General features: G+C 38.1%; 1 protein-coding gene across 1 annotated transcript in view; it reads left to right on the forward strand.

Annotated features, from left to right (window-relative positions):
- vipr1b (vasoactive intestinal peptide receptor 1b) overlaps nt 1–17751 on the forward strand; it is a 44879-nt gene that overhangs the window by 15982 nt on the left and 11146 nt on the right. The window contains exons 2-4 of the mRNA XM_008396226.3: nt 2815–2905; nt 5404–5514; nt 16468–16568. Of these exons, the coding sequence (XP_008394448.2) occupies nt 2815–2905; nt 5404–5514; nt 16468–16568 (303 nt within the window). The remainder of the gene's footprint in view (nt 1–2814; nt 2906–5403; nt 5515–16467; nt 16569–17751) is intronic.

A 17751-nucleotide genomic window follows, 5' to 3' on the forward strand; every position in this document is an offset into this window, starting at 1 on the left:
CACCATGGGAAAAATGACTTGCATACCAGATGACAAGGTCCAGGTCTTGCCACTTGAAATATTTCCAGAGAGCTGTGTTGGATTTTTTTCTCAAACTGAGGTCTACAGAAATTTAATGTGAAATCCATAAATATGTGTGTCTGAAGGCTGGATTGAAACTCAACGGATAACACAATGTGGCAATATTCCTTAAGGTCTTTTCTTACCTGGTCACATTAGCTATGATGGGTGGAGCAAAGCCCACTTGTAGTGGAACAAAATTTTCACAAAAGTATTAAACAGCAGAAAAAGAATCGCTGAATGAAGAATCAGAAGTTTTCTCCTATGACAGAGGATATTTGAGGATAAATCCACATCAGTAATGAAATGATTGTGAATCATTTTGAGCTCAAAATGATGGTAAAGTCCTTCCAACCTTAAAGGCTCTTCCTCAAAACTAAAATGTCAACATTTCCAGAGGAAACAAGCTGAAAGTGTTGGGAGTGCTGTAATGGCAGTAAGGATATTTCCATCGATTCTTTCAAGACATTTCATCATTTTGTAACAAAATTCCAATAAAAACAGTTTTGTTACAGAAGGTTTTCTCTAAATTATTGCTCTTTTGAGTTTTATTATTTTTGTCAGATGCCGTTCTCATTTCTGACCGGAAACAGGCAGCTTTGTTTTATGAAGATAATTTTACGCATAAATTCATATTTTTAGTGAAACTGTTGTATTGTTCCCACACAAAATGACTAAACTGCATTTAAACCCTTCAGCGCTGCCCCCTCTTCAGTTCATTTCAGCTCGTTAGTGATGCCTTTCATGCTGTGTTCGAACTCTGGCCTCACTACAGTGGAAACTGTGCTGCTGAGTCTGGCTGCACGAAGTGAAACGCAGCTTTAGTTGGATCCGTTTCCATGTATGACAGATGACTTTTGGTCTTTTGAGAGCAGAGTCAGGACATTTCTCGCATATGTTTGATTTATTGCTTAGTTTCCCACTGAGGACTTTTGAGCGCAACGTCTCTCATGATGTGCTAGCTACAACGTAGGACAGTTCTATGTTGTGCTGTAAATACATTGCGATAGTAGCGTCTTTCTCAGAGAGAAGCCTGTTGTGCAAATGAAGCAACTAAATAAGTGCACAGTTGGTACATTGACCCAGAGTCTATTCCAGGTCAATCAATACTAAGGTCACCAAATGGTTCAACCGACAGGAGATCTCATTCTGCCTCGATTTATGTACATCCAGTTTGCAGATTAAAGTCTGATCTCCCGGCTCCTCTGCTGCTATTACTTTCAGGTATGTCGGATTTGATGCTGTAATCAGTTTTAGGGAAAGACTCCCATGAGCAAAACCTCATGGATGGTGTCAGCGTGACCTCATCCATGTCAGGGGGAGGTAAATAAAGCAATAAGTTAAACCCGAACAAGACAGGAGAGATATCTAATGTTGTAAAATATTCAGACCTCTTGGACTTTAGCTACGTGTGTTTTGTCACAACCATGAACTGTAATTGTATTGTAGAAGGTTTGTTTTTCGCGATAACCAGATTGTTCAAAGGCAAATTTATTTGTCGAGTGCGGAGAGGCAAACATTTCAATGTTTCGTCAAAATTTAACTGGCCTCGCCGTGTCTTAGTGCTTTATTTAAATCAAATTTACAAGCCACACTCAGGGTTATTACAGTCAGACCTAAAGACACTCAGACAGAGTCTGCCTGGCATCAAGAAGCAGGCTAGAAGTTTTTATGAATCCATCAAAAGAAATTCCAGAACAGATAAGAAACAAAGTCATTGCCAGTATTATAGCGCTATCAAATGTTTTATTAAGTCATTTCTTACGTTTCACGTGTCCAGTGAAGCACAGTGAGAGCCATTATCCACAAACAGAGAAAACATGGAGAAACGTACTTGTACTCCGGTCTGCAATTGAACCCACAAATCTGAAGCTGCTTTTTAAAAGGAAATAAAGGGAGCATCGTATAAAAAAGTTAAAGATTTATTGCTGAGAGGTCCTGTTAAACATAAATTACAGAAACATACATAAAGGAACATATACCTGGTATATGAATAGCCATGTTTAATAATAGAGCTCCGATGAGTGAGATTAAAAAATAGCCTCTGAAAACGACAGCTGTTCCTATATGCCATGTCCTTATTCTTTTTTCCTGACAGCAATGATTTGCAACAGCAGGGAGGCTTAAAGTGTCGATACCGACCAATTACTGGCCATGCAGGGTTCAGCGAATTGTTAATACATCAACTACTTTTTGCTCCAGCACTCCTTTTACTCTGACCTTTGTTGCTCTCACTGCTTTGGAGCTCGGATTGGGAGAGTTCATGAATATGCTCTGGTTCATACCGACTCCTCCGTCCCTCTCTCTGCTCATCTCCTCTGACCTTCTCGGGCTTTTGCTGCTCGTCTTACACGTTTTCTTTGGCCCACCGGCTCTCTGCCAGTGGCTGTCAGCCCGCATTTTTCAGCCTTTGTTGACACAGATGAACAATCGCAGCAGATTACTCAGTGGCTCCCCCTCTCCACTTCCTAATCCATTTGCATGATAGCATCTATTTCCCTTTTCCAAGACGAGGCTTTGTTTAGATTTCTGACATAGAGAACATTTCTGTGCATTTACTGCATTATCAGCCGGAGCTTCATTCAGACTGCAAAAAGGCATTACGGGAAGCTAAAAGGTTGTTAAAAAAACTTGAACAGAACCTTTCTACTCCTCTTAGTCACTAAAATAAAAACTTTTTACAAGTAAGTTCCGTGTCTCAGCGAAACGATGCATATTTTTCTTATTAGATCTTGTTTTCTTAATCTTTTGCAGGTGCTATCGGTGCAGATGTGCGACGTGATGAACGAGATCGAGCTGGAGAAAGAGCGCTGTGAAAATCGCACCTCTGGGAATGTCACTTCAGGTCATTCTTGAAAACTCTTTTTGTTTGTTGAGTGTGCAGAGGGGGCTATTAGGAGGAAAGAGTAAGCTGCAAGGGTGAAATCACTCCGAGGAAAGGCTGTGCACTCGGGTGTTTTGTAGACAAAGTGCTATTATCAATAGCAGGAATAGAGTGTATTTCATACGGTTGACTAATTCAGCGCAGTAAATTTGGGCTCAATCTTGAAACAGAAATGAAGCCTTAAAAATCATTATAAATTTTCATGTAGTTCTTTGCCGGTACAGCATTTGAAACACTTTGAAATAAAATGTAATTTCACACATGTTACACAGACTAAAGATTTCCATGACCTTTGTAAGACATTCAATCCCACAGCATCACAGATCCTTCACCATGCTTGACCGAATATGAGGTGCTTTGAACACAATCTAATGCCGGCTTTTCAAAAACCGCACAGGACTTGAAAGCATCACGCTGTTTGAGCGAGACATTATAGCAGCTCCTGTCACACGGCGTGGCCAAAGATGACAAACTGCATGAATTGTGGCTGCAGCACAATCGAGTCAGACGGATCTGACATGTCGGCCTGTCAATAAACGGACAGCATGTTATGGATGTCAATGTGTTTATTATGAGAGTAGGACAGTGAAGAGGAAGCGGTGAGGAGGGAAAAGAGACAGCGGAAGAACCTGCAGGAGCTGCGCACAGGAGGAGAGGAATCCCATGTCAGTAGTTGCTGCTGCAGTTGGACCTCGATGTTTTCCCAGGATTTATGAGACGCTGCTTGATATCGTCTCTGGTTGTGGGGGTTCTAAATCAGAGGTTGGCATTTTTATCGCGCTAAATGATCACAGAAAAGAGATACAAATATTTTATCTAAGACATGCCTGTGGTTCTTTGCTTTGCTTGCTTTTTACATCAGACCCACCAAACTGGTCATTTTGTTGCTGAAAAGCTACAAAATGACCTATTTGGTCGTCTGACCAAATATCATAGTTCCTCTTGAAGCTCCAGGAGAGTTTAAAAAAAAATCCACTTGTTAGCTTTTCAGTGTAGGACAAAATTGTCTGGTTATTTTGTGTTTTTTTTTCACGCCTCCAAGTGAGCTTGTAGATATGATCAGATGTTTTTTAGAGACATTTCATAGCCTTGTCTTTGCTGCTGTCCTCTAAGAATCACGTTTCTCCTGAATATCTCCTCTCGCTTCAAATACACCCTCAAATAAAATGTGTTATTATTATTAAAACACAACACATTAGATTAAACCAAAGGCCTTACATATCCAGACCCATTAATGTACAACCAATTGTAACATTGCAATTACAGTAGGAGGTGAAACAACTTAAATGAAGAGAAAAGTCATAAAAGTTGAAAAAATACATTGAACGTGCAAAATAAAAAAGTTGTGATAAGTCACATCATCTGTAGGTGTAAGAATTCATCCCTCTTAATGGACGGGCCTCCTCAACACACTTATGCAAAATCATTTAACAACACAGCAATGGCTCTTAATGCATTATCTGAAAATTGAATTATTACTGCTTTATATTATCACCCACTCAATCATTGTCTCCTGGGATTCCTGTCATTTTAAAGTGCACAAAATCACTTATACATATTAGACGGTGTCAGTCTTTCCTCCAACTGCTTTCAATTTAACATACATCCGTCCACGGACATATATACTGCACTTTGCTTTAAGTGGCCCCATATAAAGAGCCGGTGTGGGAACAGCTTTCCCTATCTCTGCACCGATCTCATTTTTCTGCTCTCCTATCTGCTTCCTCAACAGGAAGGTAGTGAAAGTTGAACTCTGAGGTCACATCCTGAATAAATGAATTAGCAGACTGTGCATTCGTGGGAGAACATACATCCACAACATTTGGCTGAGAAAGTTTCAGTGGATTTGCTCTGAAGACTCAAATGTTTTTGAGAAACTTTCTTTGTTTTGAACTTTTCACAAACTAAATTAGCGCAGCGATAGTTTGCAGCTTGTGTTTTTGTCTTTTCACACCTTCCTGAGGCTTTGCAGGGTGTTAGGTGGCGGAATGAGGACGGCTGACGAGGTTGTGACCTTGACGTGTAATACAGAAAGGGGATGAAAATAGATTTCTGTGAAGACTTAAGAAAAAAATCAATAAGTTATCCTAAACAACAACAACCTCAATTTCACTTCTCTGGTATTTAGTTGTTTATACCCGAATACAGAAATGTTTGAACAATAAATAACAATTTTAAGTCTACGGATTATTTTATGTAGTCATTATTTTCCATCTATCACAAAATTTATAAAATGTTTGGCATAACTGTGCATTCATTTGTGAAATACAAATAAGAAATTATTTCACAAATTCCACACAGGTGACTTTAGTAAACCAGACTCTTTGCAGATCTGTGGCACTGAAGGATTCAGGACTCCGCTGTGCCATGACTTCGTTCTGTCATTGCCCTCTCTCGGTTTGCCTCCTGCCGTATGGTGAGTGATGCAATGTTTGTGTTGTTGACCTTTTTTTTGGCAGGTTGCCAGGGGATGTGGGACATCGTCGCCTGTTGGCCTTCAGCCAGAGTTGGAGAAGTGGTGACGATAACCTGTCCGACATATTTCAGCTACTTCAGTGACAAACAGAGAGGTGAGATGATCACAAACACTTAAAGTACCGTTTCTTGCACTTTTCTTGCACTTTCAGATCAAATATGACAAAAAAAAAAATGGGGTGACCAATGGAATACAATCAACTTATTTTCATATTAGCTTAAATTTGAGATAATTTGAGTTTTGTGACATGATGCTTTGTTTTGGTAAAAGTTACCACTGAGAAAGGGGCACATTTTGGTCATGAAGGGATGAATACGAACAGCATGAACATTCATGTAATCTGTGATGTTTACATTAGCCTCAATTGCTCCTATGAGGCTCTAAAGTGTGAATTTACACCCCCCCATCATCACCCTGAACTGTTGATGTATGTCTTACTGAATCCATGCTTTTATATTGTTTACACAAAAGTCCGACTCTACCATAATTTCACAGCTGAAATCGAGACCCATCACACCCAGTTACATTTTTCCGTCTGTTATTGGGAGACATGCCTGAGTGAGCTGTACGCTCAGTTTCTTCAGGTCCATCTGCGTTGAGGTTTGAAATGGTGTATGTTAAGATATTCTTGATAACATTGTGGGTGTCTGAGCTTCGGTTGTCTTTCTCTAATCACGGCAGAGAGATTTTGTCAGCAAGTGCTGCCTCGTGGTTATTTTTTCAGACCTTTTCGGTACCAGCTCCTGGGTTCTGGATCTCACTGCAGGTTCTCATTAGACAAAACTCTTCACTGTGTAGATTTAAAACTTTGCTGAAAACCCTCATTTTGACTTTTGACCCAGTATGGCTGAGCTCATTTTATATGTTGGAGTTACTTAACATCTTTGTCTTGAAATTAGGGCCAGGACTGTAAAACATTAATTTCCGTTAACATAAGTACACAGATGTTAAAGTGTTCATTTTTTAAAAACATAATTAATTGCATTTTGTTTACATTCAAAGGGTTTTTGGCCAGAACCTTTGTATCCTTGTGTTTATGTCCGTAAGTCAGACGCACAAGCGACATTCGCAAACAAGACAAATCTGCTTCTATTGTCTTCAAAAAACAAACCAACAAAAAAAGACTATTGTTTTTTCAAAGAAGAAACTTCCCTTTTCACCCATTCAGCTGTTCATGTTTTGCTTCAGCAAGTCACCTGCATTGAGTAACTTGTGTTTTCAGGTGAATAGGTCTACCTAATAAAGTGACCAATGATGGTGTCATAAAAATACAGAGGCAAATGAAATAGAATTTCTCTTGTCCAGAGGATATTGATCAAAAAGCGTTTCAACACAAAAGCACTAAGCAATTCGTGGCCAAGAGCTCTGCTTCCCGCTTTCCATCTCCAGCTTTACAGTAATTCAGCTGACTAAATCAACTCCCAGCCCCACAATATTCATCATAGTTATTAATAAACTAAAAAAATGTCACTGGCAACAAAAATAAACATCAAACTTATATGCCTTTTCCATTTTTTCCTGTTTAAACATTTTGGAGCACTGTAAAAATGCTTCTTATCTCCTCATGCTGCATGCTGACCTTCACAATCATGGCTTGCACTGTGAAAGCTTTGTAGAGACGCACAACTAAATAGAAAATGGCTTACGTCTGGGACTCAAAAAACAAAAGAAGAGAAAAGACACAGTCATCTGCAAAGAATTGATCATTTTTCTCCATAAAGGATCTTTTTAAAAGAATATTATAAGTTGGGTAACAGCTTTTAATAATTTTCTCCCTAAAAGTATGTTTTGATATTAATGCGATTCATTTTTCGGCGTCCTTCATCCAGAGGAGTGACTCTGGAGTGATTACGGTTTGCAGATTAGTTCAGCAATTTTACTGCTGAAAAGGACGAATCTGAGAGAACCAAAGAATGAGGTTGTTTTTTTTCTTTCTAAAAGAGGTGCTTGGGCTTTAACTGGTGAATGTTACAACAGAGAACTATCAATCATCAGGAAAATAAAAATATATTTCTAAAGAATTATTAATGTAGCTAGCCACATAGTTTATCTCAGTTCTTAAAATAATAATATCACTTTCATTAAAGTGAGGTTCTGCAAAGTAGATGTCGGTAGTTTTTGTCTTACATGAAACCAGAAGTTACAGTCATAATAAAAAGGCATTTTACATTCTAGGTTTTGAATAAAATTAAGTTTACATGTCTTCCTATGGACGGATGGTTGGAAATGCAAAACGTAAAAATAAGAATGAATCTGGACGTCATAATCCAAACAATACAAGATAACATCTTTCAATAAAAAACACGTGCAGGAAATTATTTTAAAAAAACTTCATGGGAACAAAATTTTATGCATGAATAAATAATTTTATAAAAAATAAATATAAAAAGGGGGAGTAGAAAAACATTGTAAAATAAATACATGTTATGATTAAATAAAAAGTAAGGAAATCAACTGAGAACAATTACAGTTATGCTTAAAAAACTAAATGTTAACTCATAACTATTGTTTTTGTTGATGTAATTATGTTTCATCGAGCCATGAAATGAGATATTTTTTGTCAGTCTTGAGTCGTCAGTTTTTCTTGCTTCTGTTTCATGTCTAAAAAAAATTTTAAATGTGTTTTTTCTCCATATAAAAAAACAAAATTGTTTACGCTCACACCTCAGAATCTATTTGCTTTCTTTGCACCATAGTGTACCTCCAAAATAAAAATGGTGGTAATATTGTTATAATCTAAATTCAAAACACTTAAATTAAAAACCTTGAGTATGAATGGTGATATAAAAATACACCTGCCTTGATTCAGTTGGTTGAAGAATTTTTTTCTGAATATATTTATACCATATATACTGCTTATGACATGTCTTCAATTTAATCAGATGAATACATTTTTCGTTAAAACAGTTGGCCTGACTCAAAACTTAAAAAAACAAACCTTTTTGCTCTCTCTTTAAGGCATTTTGAGAGCAGGGGGAGTGATGAATGTCCAATCCACACCTCGGGGCTTTTTCTCTGCTGCGGCTGCATATGTGTGACCCAGCAGGTCGGTGCTCATTCCTGCTCCCCCACTGAGAGATGTGTTGAAATCCAGCTATTGACAGCCCTGCTGAGAGACACGGTGATGGAGCTTTTTGACTGTTAGGTGTAACCACTCACAGATCACATGCAGGTACTCCAAGAACATGGATATGATAGTTTTGTGCGCACCTCCAGTGCATGCTTTCATGGATAAAAGAGCCAGTTTGTGAAAGAACCCAATCCTTTCATTTGTTCTTGTTTTAGTAGATGTTAAAATAGCAGAGCTGCATATATATATATATATATATATATATATATATATATATATATATATATATATATATATATATATATATATCCTTTCCAATAGTACTCCGAGAAACTGTTATTCCCTTTAAGTAGAGAGTTCTCTTAAAAGCATTTCCTTTACTTGAACCCGTCATTTGTCAGCAGCTCTTCAGCAAATTTTTTTGTCAGGTTTTATTCAGCCGTGCACAGTTCAAGCATTCAGGAAGACTCTTTCACCTTTGCTTATTCTATAGTTGTGAAAAGCCTCTTAAGCATCCAGTAGAATTCACCGCATGCTATTCGTTAATGCTGAACCCCACCCACTCCACACCACCACCCTCATGGTGGCATTAGCACCTTTTCAGGGTCAAACTTCAAATTAGAGACACAGGGAAATGTGAAGCTTTGCAACCCCCGCTTCAACTAACGGCAGCAGGAGAGAGGGATGATGTCGAAGCTGCCGGTGAACATCCTGCACAAAATTCGAGAAAACCTGTGAATCTGCTCGTGAAATTAGCATCACAGCAGATATGCTCAGGTGACCACTGAACATTTTTCAGCCTTTACTCAGTCTTACTTCTTTAAAGTAACTGGTTTGACACGAGTCCCTTTCATTTTTTGCAAACCGCATTAAACACAAGCAGAGCAACTACTGCAACAGTGAAGATCGTATCCTTTTATATCTGCAACTTTCCTGCGCAAGCTTCGGTTTTGCAGTCTGTTTCTGATTGCAAGATAAAATGTAAGAAAGTGCAGTCAGTGCAGGACATGGAAAAACTCAAGTTGTTAAATGTCCTGATCAACGATGTGAGACGGGTCACGGGTATGCTTTGACTTTAGATGAAACTTTACCCCATCTGTCACTGTCAAAACCATGGAACTGAGGATTAAATTAAATAATCAAAATTAAAATGTGTTTCAATAACATGGAGTCATTTATCAAAATAAGAAATGCATTAAGCATGAGATGTTGCGGCAATCTGAATGAATTTTTGTTCGTTATCTCAAATGTTTTGCCTTTGAAACTTATTTTGCAGTTTCCATGAGTCAGCTAATTAAATTCATTCATTTATTTAAAACACAAAACATTTATTTCTGCTAATAAAATAAATACATCAATTCAGTCATATGTAATTAGTATTATCAACAGAGCCAGTTTTTGTATGATGCAACCCTGAGCAAGTACGTCTTGTTGGAGGAAAAAATATATTCCCCGGTCAGCCTTGCTGCCACATTTTGATACGAGTTGTCCTGTAACGATTAGAAATCCCAGTTTTACTCCTTGTTAATTACATCTGAGACATGATTCAAGAGGCTGATCATGGGTGGGGGGTCGAGTGGATTTTCTCTCCTGCAGAGAATGAAAACTGCTCTGAAAATGTGATGTGTTGATATGATTTCCCTAAAGACTTGAACCTGTAACCTGCTGAGGCATGACGATAAGCAATAGAGACAAATTCTCGTTAGGTCCTTTTTAAATTATTTAACATTGACCACTTTCTACATTTACCAAAGATAAGCAACATTCTTTTAGTCAGAATCAAAAGGACAAGTATAACTTGAAAAAAAGCACATCTGAGGAATCCTCAGAGAGTAAATGTTCCCTTCAAAGTCACTTTTAGGCATTTAAACCTGTAATATTAAAGGGTTTTACAGTTTTTATGTCTCAGGTTATACTTTTCATGAACTCCAATCTCCAGGGTTGCGGATGATTATGTGTCCCACAGGTTTTAAATATAAAACATTCAAGGATTATTACACTTTTCATCTCTTCAGAGAAGTAAATTTAATTCAGTTTTCAGAATTAACTGCTATGAAATAATCCTGCTACGGGTCCTGGGTGAAGTCCTTTCTCCTTTCCACCCAATCCCTCTCACTCTAAAGGCAAATAAATAAGGAGGTGTGAAACAAATCATTCAAAGTTGGTTACGTTGTCTCCTGTCCAGGTTTCAATTGACCCTGTACCTCGGTTATCACATGTTGCCTAGGTGACAGACTCGTTAAAGTTATAAATGTTTCGGTGTCGTTTTAAAGCAGTGCCGGTTCACCGCACGTTATCCACCAGAGGAAACTCAGGTGATCCATCACGGCACATCTATCAAGACAAAAAGTGTAAAAACACACTAGAGGCACAATATAGACATGACAAAAATACAAAGGTACGTCTTAACAAGGGCTGTGTAAAAAAAAGAAAAAAAGAGGATGAATAGCTAAGATAAAAGATAACAGACACCTCCCGCCAAAAAAAAAAAAAAACTAGGATAAAGTGCAACAGGTGTGCTTTGTTATTTTACAGTCTGATTACTGTAGGCACAAATTACTTGTGGAGCCACGTGGTTCAGATTTCCCTTTGAAAAATCTTGCCATTCGACCTTGTGCTGAATTTCTAAACCAGAGGATGTGTTGAATCCACAGGAATTTCATTCGTCTTTTTAATAATCAGCTCATTGTACAGCTGTGCTGAAGCTACCTGGTCAACTTCAATAACCCTGGATAATTTAGTCACGAACTGCAATATTTTATGATCTTTTAGCGCGCATATTTCCCAAAGTGCAAATACGCTGGAAAGATAAAAGCCTCTGTAAAAAGAGCATATTAAAATAGTTGGAGAATGATGCTGTCTGATTTCAAAATGTTCAGTTTCATCAAAAAGAGCACCCTGCGTTGCCATATTCTGGAAATTTTTTTCTGTGCTTGATTAAAACGCAGCTCATAGTCGATTTCAACTCCTAAATGTTTGAAAGTTGAGACTCTCTCTCTCCCAGCTCCCCATTAATCTTAGATAGAGAGACAATTATTCCTTTCTCTGAGCATTTCTTTTGTTTTCTTAATATTGATATAAAGTTGTCTGCAGCTCACCGAATGAAACACTGTTTCTCTTTTTCGAAAACCTTTCAGGGTTTTGAATCTTTGTCTGTCAGCAGATCATTTTCCACTGAGCGCCGTGGTTTTTTGTGTCATTGAATGCTCCCTTTATAGATTAAAACACTGAATTCTTGTAGTGCAAAATTGATTGGATCATGTTTTGTGTGTTATAACCTGGGGACTGAGACAAATACAATGAGGCTTTAATGAATAAGTGAAACAGTTTCAAACTTTGAAATGAGGTAAAGAATGATCTGCATATTTTTATGCTTTTCCTTACTTCAAACTTCAAATCTTCAAAGAAGACCACAATCATGTCAGATGTGACAATCAGTCGCTTCTCCGATTCATTCAACCTCATTCTCCTGTGGCAGAGTCCAAATTACAAGATGCACCTGTTAGAACACCGTCTTTCTGGTGGATTATGGAATTTTCTAAAGTGTACCTGACAGGAAGTGACATGGCGAGAGAGGATTTATTTGAGAAACTGACAACTACTTTACCTGAAGGCTGAGCTTTGCACCTAAGTATGAAATGGCATCTGAGAAAGAACCTTGAGCTCTTAAGCCGTGAAATTAACATAAAGTTAAACATTTCAATGTTCTTTCTAAACTGCTTCACTGAAGTAACATGGGAAAAGAAAATTAGATCCTGTAATTCTTGAAGACGTGTATTTGTAACTTATCTCTAAAGTTTAGAGAAAACAGCCAATGCTTAAATGGGTTGGGATTCAATGTTTGCATTTTTTTGCATCCATGTTGTACAGATAAAGAGCTCCTTAAATTATTTTTTGCCAATTCTGGATGGCCAGCTATGTTCAATTTATATTGTCTGTGCTGTTCTACGGGCAAAGCTGCTGATGAAAAACAAACAGAGGATATCAGCAGCATGCGAAGCAAATAAACAGATTGAGTCGGATTAACGTGGAGGAACACCAAACAAGTGGAGGTTAAAAAAGCTGAAGGGGATAAAACGGCATGAATAAAAATATGCAAAAAACAAAAAAGTGAAACAAAACCAACCCATGTCTGCACACACACTGGTTTTTATAGAAAGAGTTGCTTGTACTCTGTGTGATCTTTCTTTATTTGTGAAAGACATTTCTGTAATAACGAATGATGCTACAGAATGTTGAGATGCATAATCCCAGTTTGCCTCAGTTTTTCCAATTCCCCAAAAAATGTGTGAAATTATTTGAGTCATTTCTTAATCTTTTTGTGTGAAGCATCTGTTGGAATGTTCAACAATCAGGCTTCGGAATCTGTTTTTTAAAAATGTTTTAAAACACAATTTAAATCATTTATTTGATAAAGAAAAGAATTAACAGAGCGAGGAGGAATTCTATCTTTTTTTGTAAATCCAACATTGCATCATGTCCCTATCATTTATTTTCTTTAACTTCACTCAGATTACTATCATGTTTGCAATATTTTTTCATGAAATCTGACTTAATCTGATTTAAGTGTGACTCAAGTTTGACACTTGAGTCATATTTAAAATTAAAGGACTTCAGACATGAGTCAGATTTACACAAAAAAGTCTTGAGACTTGACTTGGATTCCTGATCCAAATCGTTATTTTTATCTCATATAACGAAGAATGATCGAAAGCTGGTACGTGAACTACACACTTCTTCTGTTTCATATGTTTTACTATAAAAAGATCAAGTGCTATAAAAAGCACTTGATCATTAGCCAGTGATGGATTATGTGTTATAAATGTCTCTTAATCTGTTCACGCTAGCTCTAGCTTCACAGAAATGATCACATTAATATCTCTGTGACTTTGGATCATTTCAGAAACAAAATAAATGTAACTTCTTCTGAAGCTCTGCACAGGCGGTCAGGCAATCATTTGAGTCAAGCGTGCTGGAACGGAAACATCTACAACATGCAGAGCAGGGGAACCTGAGGATAAGGTTTGGGAACTACTGACCTGGATGTCATGATAAGATTTTTTTTAAATATTCATTTCTGTCTATCAGAGTCTTTAAATTTAACTCTGACTTGGACATCTTCCTCAAAGACTTAAAAGTTGGATTGAACTTGGAAGAAAGACAACTTGAGAATATCGCTTCAACAAAAACGGCTCCAGTCATCGAGAGTGTCACTCTATTTGCTCTGGTTGTGATTTAAATGAATAAATAGGAGGATTTTCTCCTAAATGTATGCATATTATTTAATTGAAATATTGTCAAACTGTGTCAGCTCAAATTGATGCTGTTTGCTGAGAGAAGTTATTTTCGGAGCTGAGCTTGCATTGCATCTCCTTTCAGAACTGGGAGAAAATGCCATCTGAGGTATGCACCAGCAAATACCTTTGTGAAGATACCCCAAAATAAAAATGTCTCTCTCTGCTTTACCTCCATATTTAAACACACGCCATAAAATAACAGAAAAAACCCCCAGAATTGCTTAAAGTTAGTGTGTGCCTGATAAAACGGATTGCTAGAAAAGGTAACTTGAAAAGATGCAGAGATTTGATGCCAGTGTTTATTCTAACCAATAACTATCACATCTATTTGAGTTTGGAGCAACATACAACATTACTCTATTTTCCTAAAAGTGTTACACGAAGACGCCAAAAATCTACAATTCGGAATGCTTCGTTCTACCGATTATCAAGGCAGTTCACCGTTCTTTAGCTTTCCTAAAATGTTGTGGAAGATGATCAGGAAATGAAAAAGATGCGTGGAAAGTTTCTACCAGCTCTGAAACTGACTTCGGCTAAAGTCCGAGCACCAGAAACGCTCTCTTGAATGCCTCACGTCGTCTCCAGATTTGTACATTTTTTTTGTCTGAATTTAAACCAAAGCAAATGTGTGGATGTAGTACAAAAAAACCCCACAACCAACAACGACATGTTCTGATACGTTTCTGCTGACATACCTCACACTTTTTGAGCAGGTTTGTTTCAAAGGCAGGACTAAATATAATTTTGTTTTGAAGCAATCAGACACAACACACTTTGGAGAACTTTTCTGCATTTGATTCAGTTAATCCGTTACATTTTATCAAAAATAAAAATCTCATCCAATCATGATTTCTTTCTTTTTTTTCATATATGTGTTTCTTTGACTTGGGCATTTGAGAAATCTTGCTGACTTTTCTGCGATCTTCACATTGAAATATATTAAGATTAGAGCGGCAAGTGCATGTCACCAGAACAGTCCATTACTTGAACCAAAATACCTTTGACACTACAGGTAATTTACCGCAACAGAGCAATAAATACACTACAAAGACTGAAGGTCTTCTGCTTTGACTAAAGGTGGCGTTGACATCTTTAAAAGCTCTCCGCAGAGTCCTTCTCCACCCGAAAGTGAAGAAGAGCATCCACAAAATGGTCTTGGAGATGATCTAATTGCTTTATAAAACGAGGGGGGAGAGGGGGTGTATTTACAAGCAGCATGTTTACACACAGCTACGGCGAAGACGACCTGACATTTCAATCACACGCTGACCTTTCTCTGACTGAGCAGAACATCTTGATGCACCAAAACCTCCCACTGCACGTTTTCACTCCTCGACTCATGTGATGACATTTTTCTGCAATTAGCCAAGCTTACACTCACAAAGCAGATCTGCTGCCTGTCACACTGCGTGTTGATTTACGACATGTCAACAAATCTCTGATGAAATCTTACAAGTAATTTGTAAGTTATTGTAGAAAACACGTTCTCTCGTAGTGTGGATATTAACAATAATGAACATAGCTGAAGCTGCATTTTCCTGAGAACGGAGAAGTGAAGAAATCCAGACGGCTCTCAGAAGAAGGTAGTTTTAAATCTTAGAGGATGCAAAACGTGTTTTTGGTTGTGTTTCAACCAATAATTACAATTGGTGTGAACCTCTGATGTCTAACCATGCACAGACCATGCACAAAAGTTAAAAGAAAACACACACAGACACAAGTTGTACATATCTTGTTTATGATACATTTTATTAGTCAGAGTAGTTATTCTTTTTCTCCAGAAGCCAATGAAGTTTGAAAGAGTTGTATTTCCATCTTCTTGCTAATGATAATGAACACCAGCCACAACACTTTCCACTGTATTGTTGTATATCTGGCTGTTTTTGTGCTTGTAATGTTAAAACCTTGAAGCTGATGCAAAGTTTTGTAAACCACCCCAATAAAACCCAAGAGTGCCAAACCAAAAAGTTAAGCTACAAAAAACACTTAGAGTTTGATTAGGCATCTTGCCACTTTACATTTTCTTCAACCACCCTCTACTGCAGTAACACATCCCCAAACCATTATACTTCCACCTCTATGCTTCATTGATGGGATGAGGTTCTTTTCCTGGATTGCTGTACGTGATTTTTACCAAACATCTCATATGTTCCGGTCTCAAAATATTCTAAATTTAGATTCATTTGTCCAAAGAAAACTATTCCAGAGAAACTGTCTGCTGTCTATGTTCTGTCTGGCAAATCTTACTCTGGCCTTTATGCTTTTACTCAGAGAGGAAAAGTTTCCTTCTCGAAGTTCAACCTTCAAGCAGTCTCTTTCTGATCGCACTGACACCCACTTGAGCCCGCTGCTGCTTTGAATGTCTTCTTGCAGATTACTTTTCATACAGCCTGATTTCACAATTTTGGAGACACCTGAGAAGCCCCTTTCAAACTCATAAACAACATTCTTCCTGAATGCCTCAGTCAGCTCTTTTGATCTCACCATGGTGTTCACTCTCACTTTATTTCCAAGAAGCACTGGGATAGTCATACATGTTGTGTCTCTAATGAGGTTTACCATTTCTTATTGTCGGAGAAGTCCATTTTACACATAGTTAAACTAATTTGGAACCTTTTGTTTAGTAAAAAATGAAAGAAAATAAATCCACTTTCTGCCTATTCTCTTTCTCCCTCTGCAGGTAACCTCTCCAAAACCTGCACAGCGGACGGCTGGACCGAGATGCATCCTATTGACATCGCTGTGAACTGCGGCTACAATCTCAATGGCACCAGCGACGATGTAAGTAAGCCGCCGACATCCAGAGGCTGCACTCGAAGTCCCGTGGCGAATGAATGCAACAGTGTGACAGGGGAGCGTGTCAAGAGACAGTGGGCAGAAATAATTCAGCGAGAACCTCTTTTGTTTGCTCTGTGGGTCAGTGTTGGTAGGTCTATCAGCAAGATGGCTGTATCGATTGTTGGCTCGATTGTCGATTGTTTGTTACGCTCTGTTGCGTTACTGCAGACAAATCTCAAGAATTGTGTGGGTTGCTTTTGATTTAAAAATGCTTTAAACAATTCACGACGTGTAGGGTAAAATATGCTGCCCCCATTAAAAATGAACACACCCATAAGTCAACACTGCTGATTGTTTGTTGAGGCGTCGCAATCTTGAAAGCAGGACTCATGAGACATACTTTGACATGACCGGGTCAGTTGGAAAGCCCCGCTCGTGTTATCAAGCTTTACGAGACGTTATTCGCTACGCCTGCAGGAGCCGGAGAGGATAGGGTTAGGGAATAAATACATTAGACGTTGCCTTCCTTTGGTTTGCTTAACTGGAGAGAGAGCAAAGCTTGTCTGTGTTGATGAAGGTGGGGCAGGCGAGGAGCGGAGGAGCACTACATGGCGGTAAAAAGCTTTCTTGGTGGGCAGTCTGCTTTCTGAGTCACACGGAGCCTCATTAGTATTCCTCATAGGAATTCGGCAAGGTTTGAACGAGTCGGGGACTCTAAAAGGAATTTGATGTCCGTCTCTCTGCATGCTTGATGGCTTTGTGTATCGCAGGATGCAGAGCTTCTGATCTCATTTTTGTCTGAAGTGAAACATACAGGGCGACGCACAAACACACGGGGGAACAAAGACATTTCTTAGGCATAAAGTGAACCTTTATAAAATGGTTGGGATTGATTTTTGAGTTGAAAGGAAGATGCAGCACCGCAGTTTCAGAAAACCAACAATGGTTTTAGCTTATAGTTGATTCATTGAAGACGTCAATAAAAGAAACGTCTGGAATGACGTTTCTTTTACTGACGAAGGAAACTACATTATTTCAGAGTTTTATTCTGCATCACAGAAAACAGAGTGTCTCATAAATACATTCATGTACCTAAAACTTTTCCACACTTTCAGGGTATTTTGATTTAATGGGATAGATGCACACAAAATTGTAAGAAGTGGAAGTAAAACTGTGACATGAATTT

This window comes from Poecilia reticulata, chromosome 20, assembly GCF_904066995.2.
Source record: "Poecilia reticulata chromosome 20, P_reticulata-male-v2, whole genome shotgun sequence".
NCBI lineage: Eukaryota > Metazoa > Chordata > Actinopteri > Cyprinodontiformes > Poeciliidae > Poecilia > Poecilia reticulata.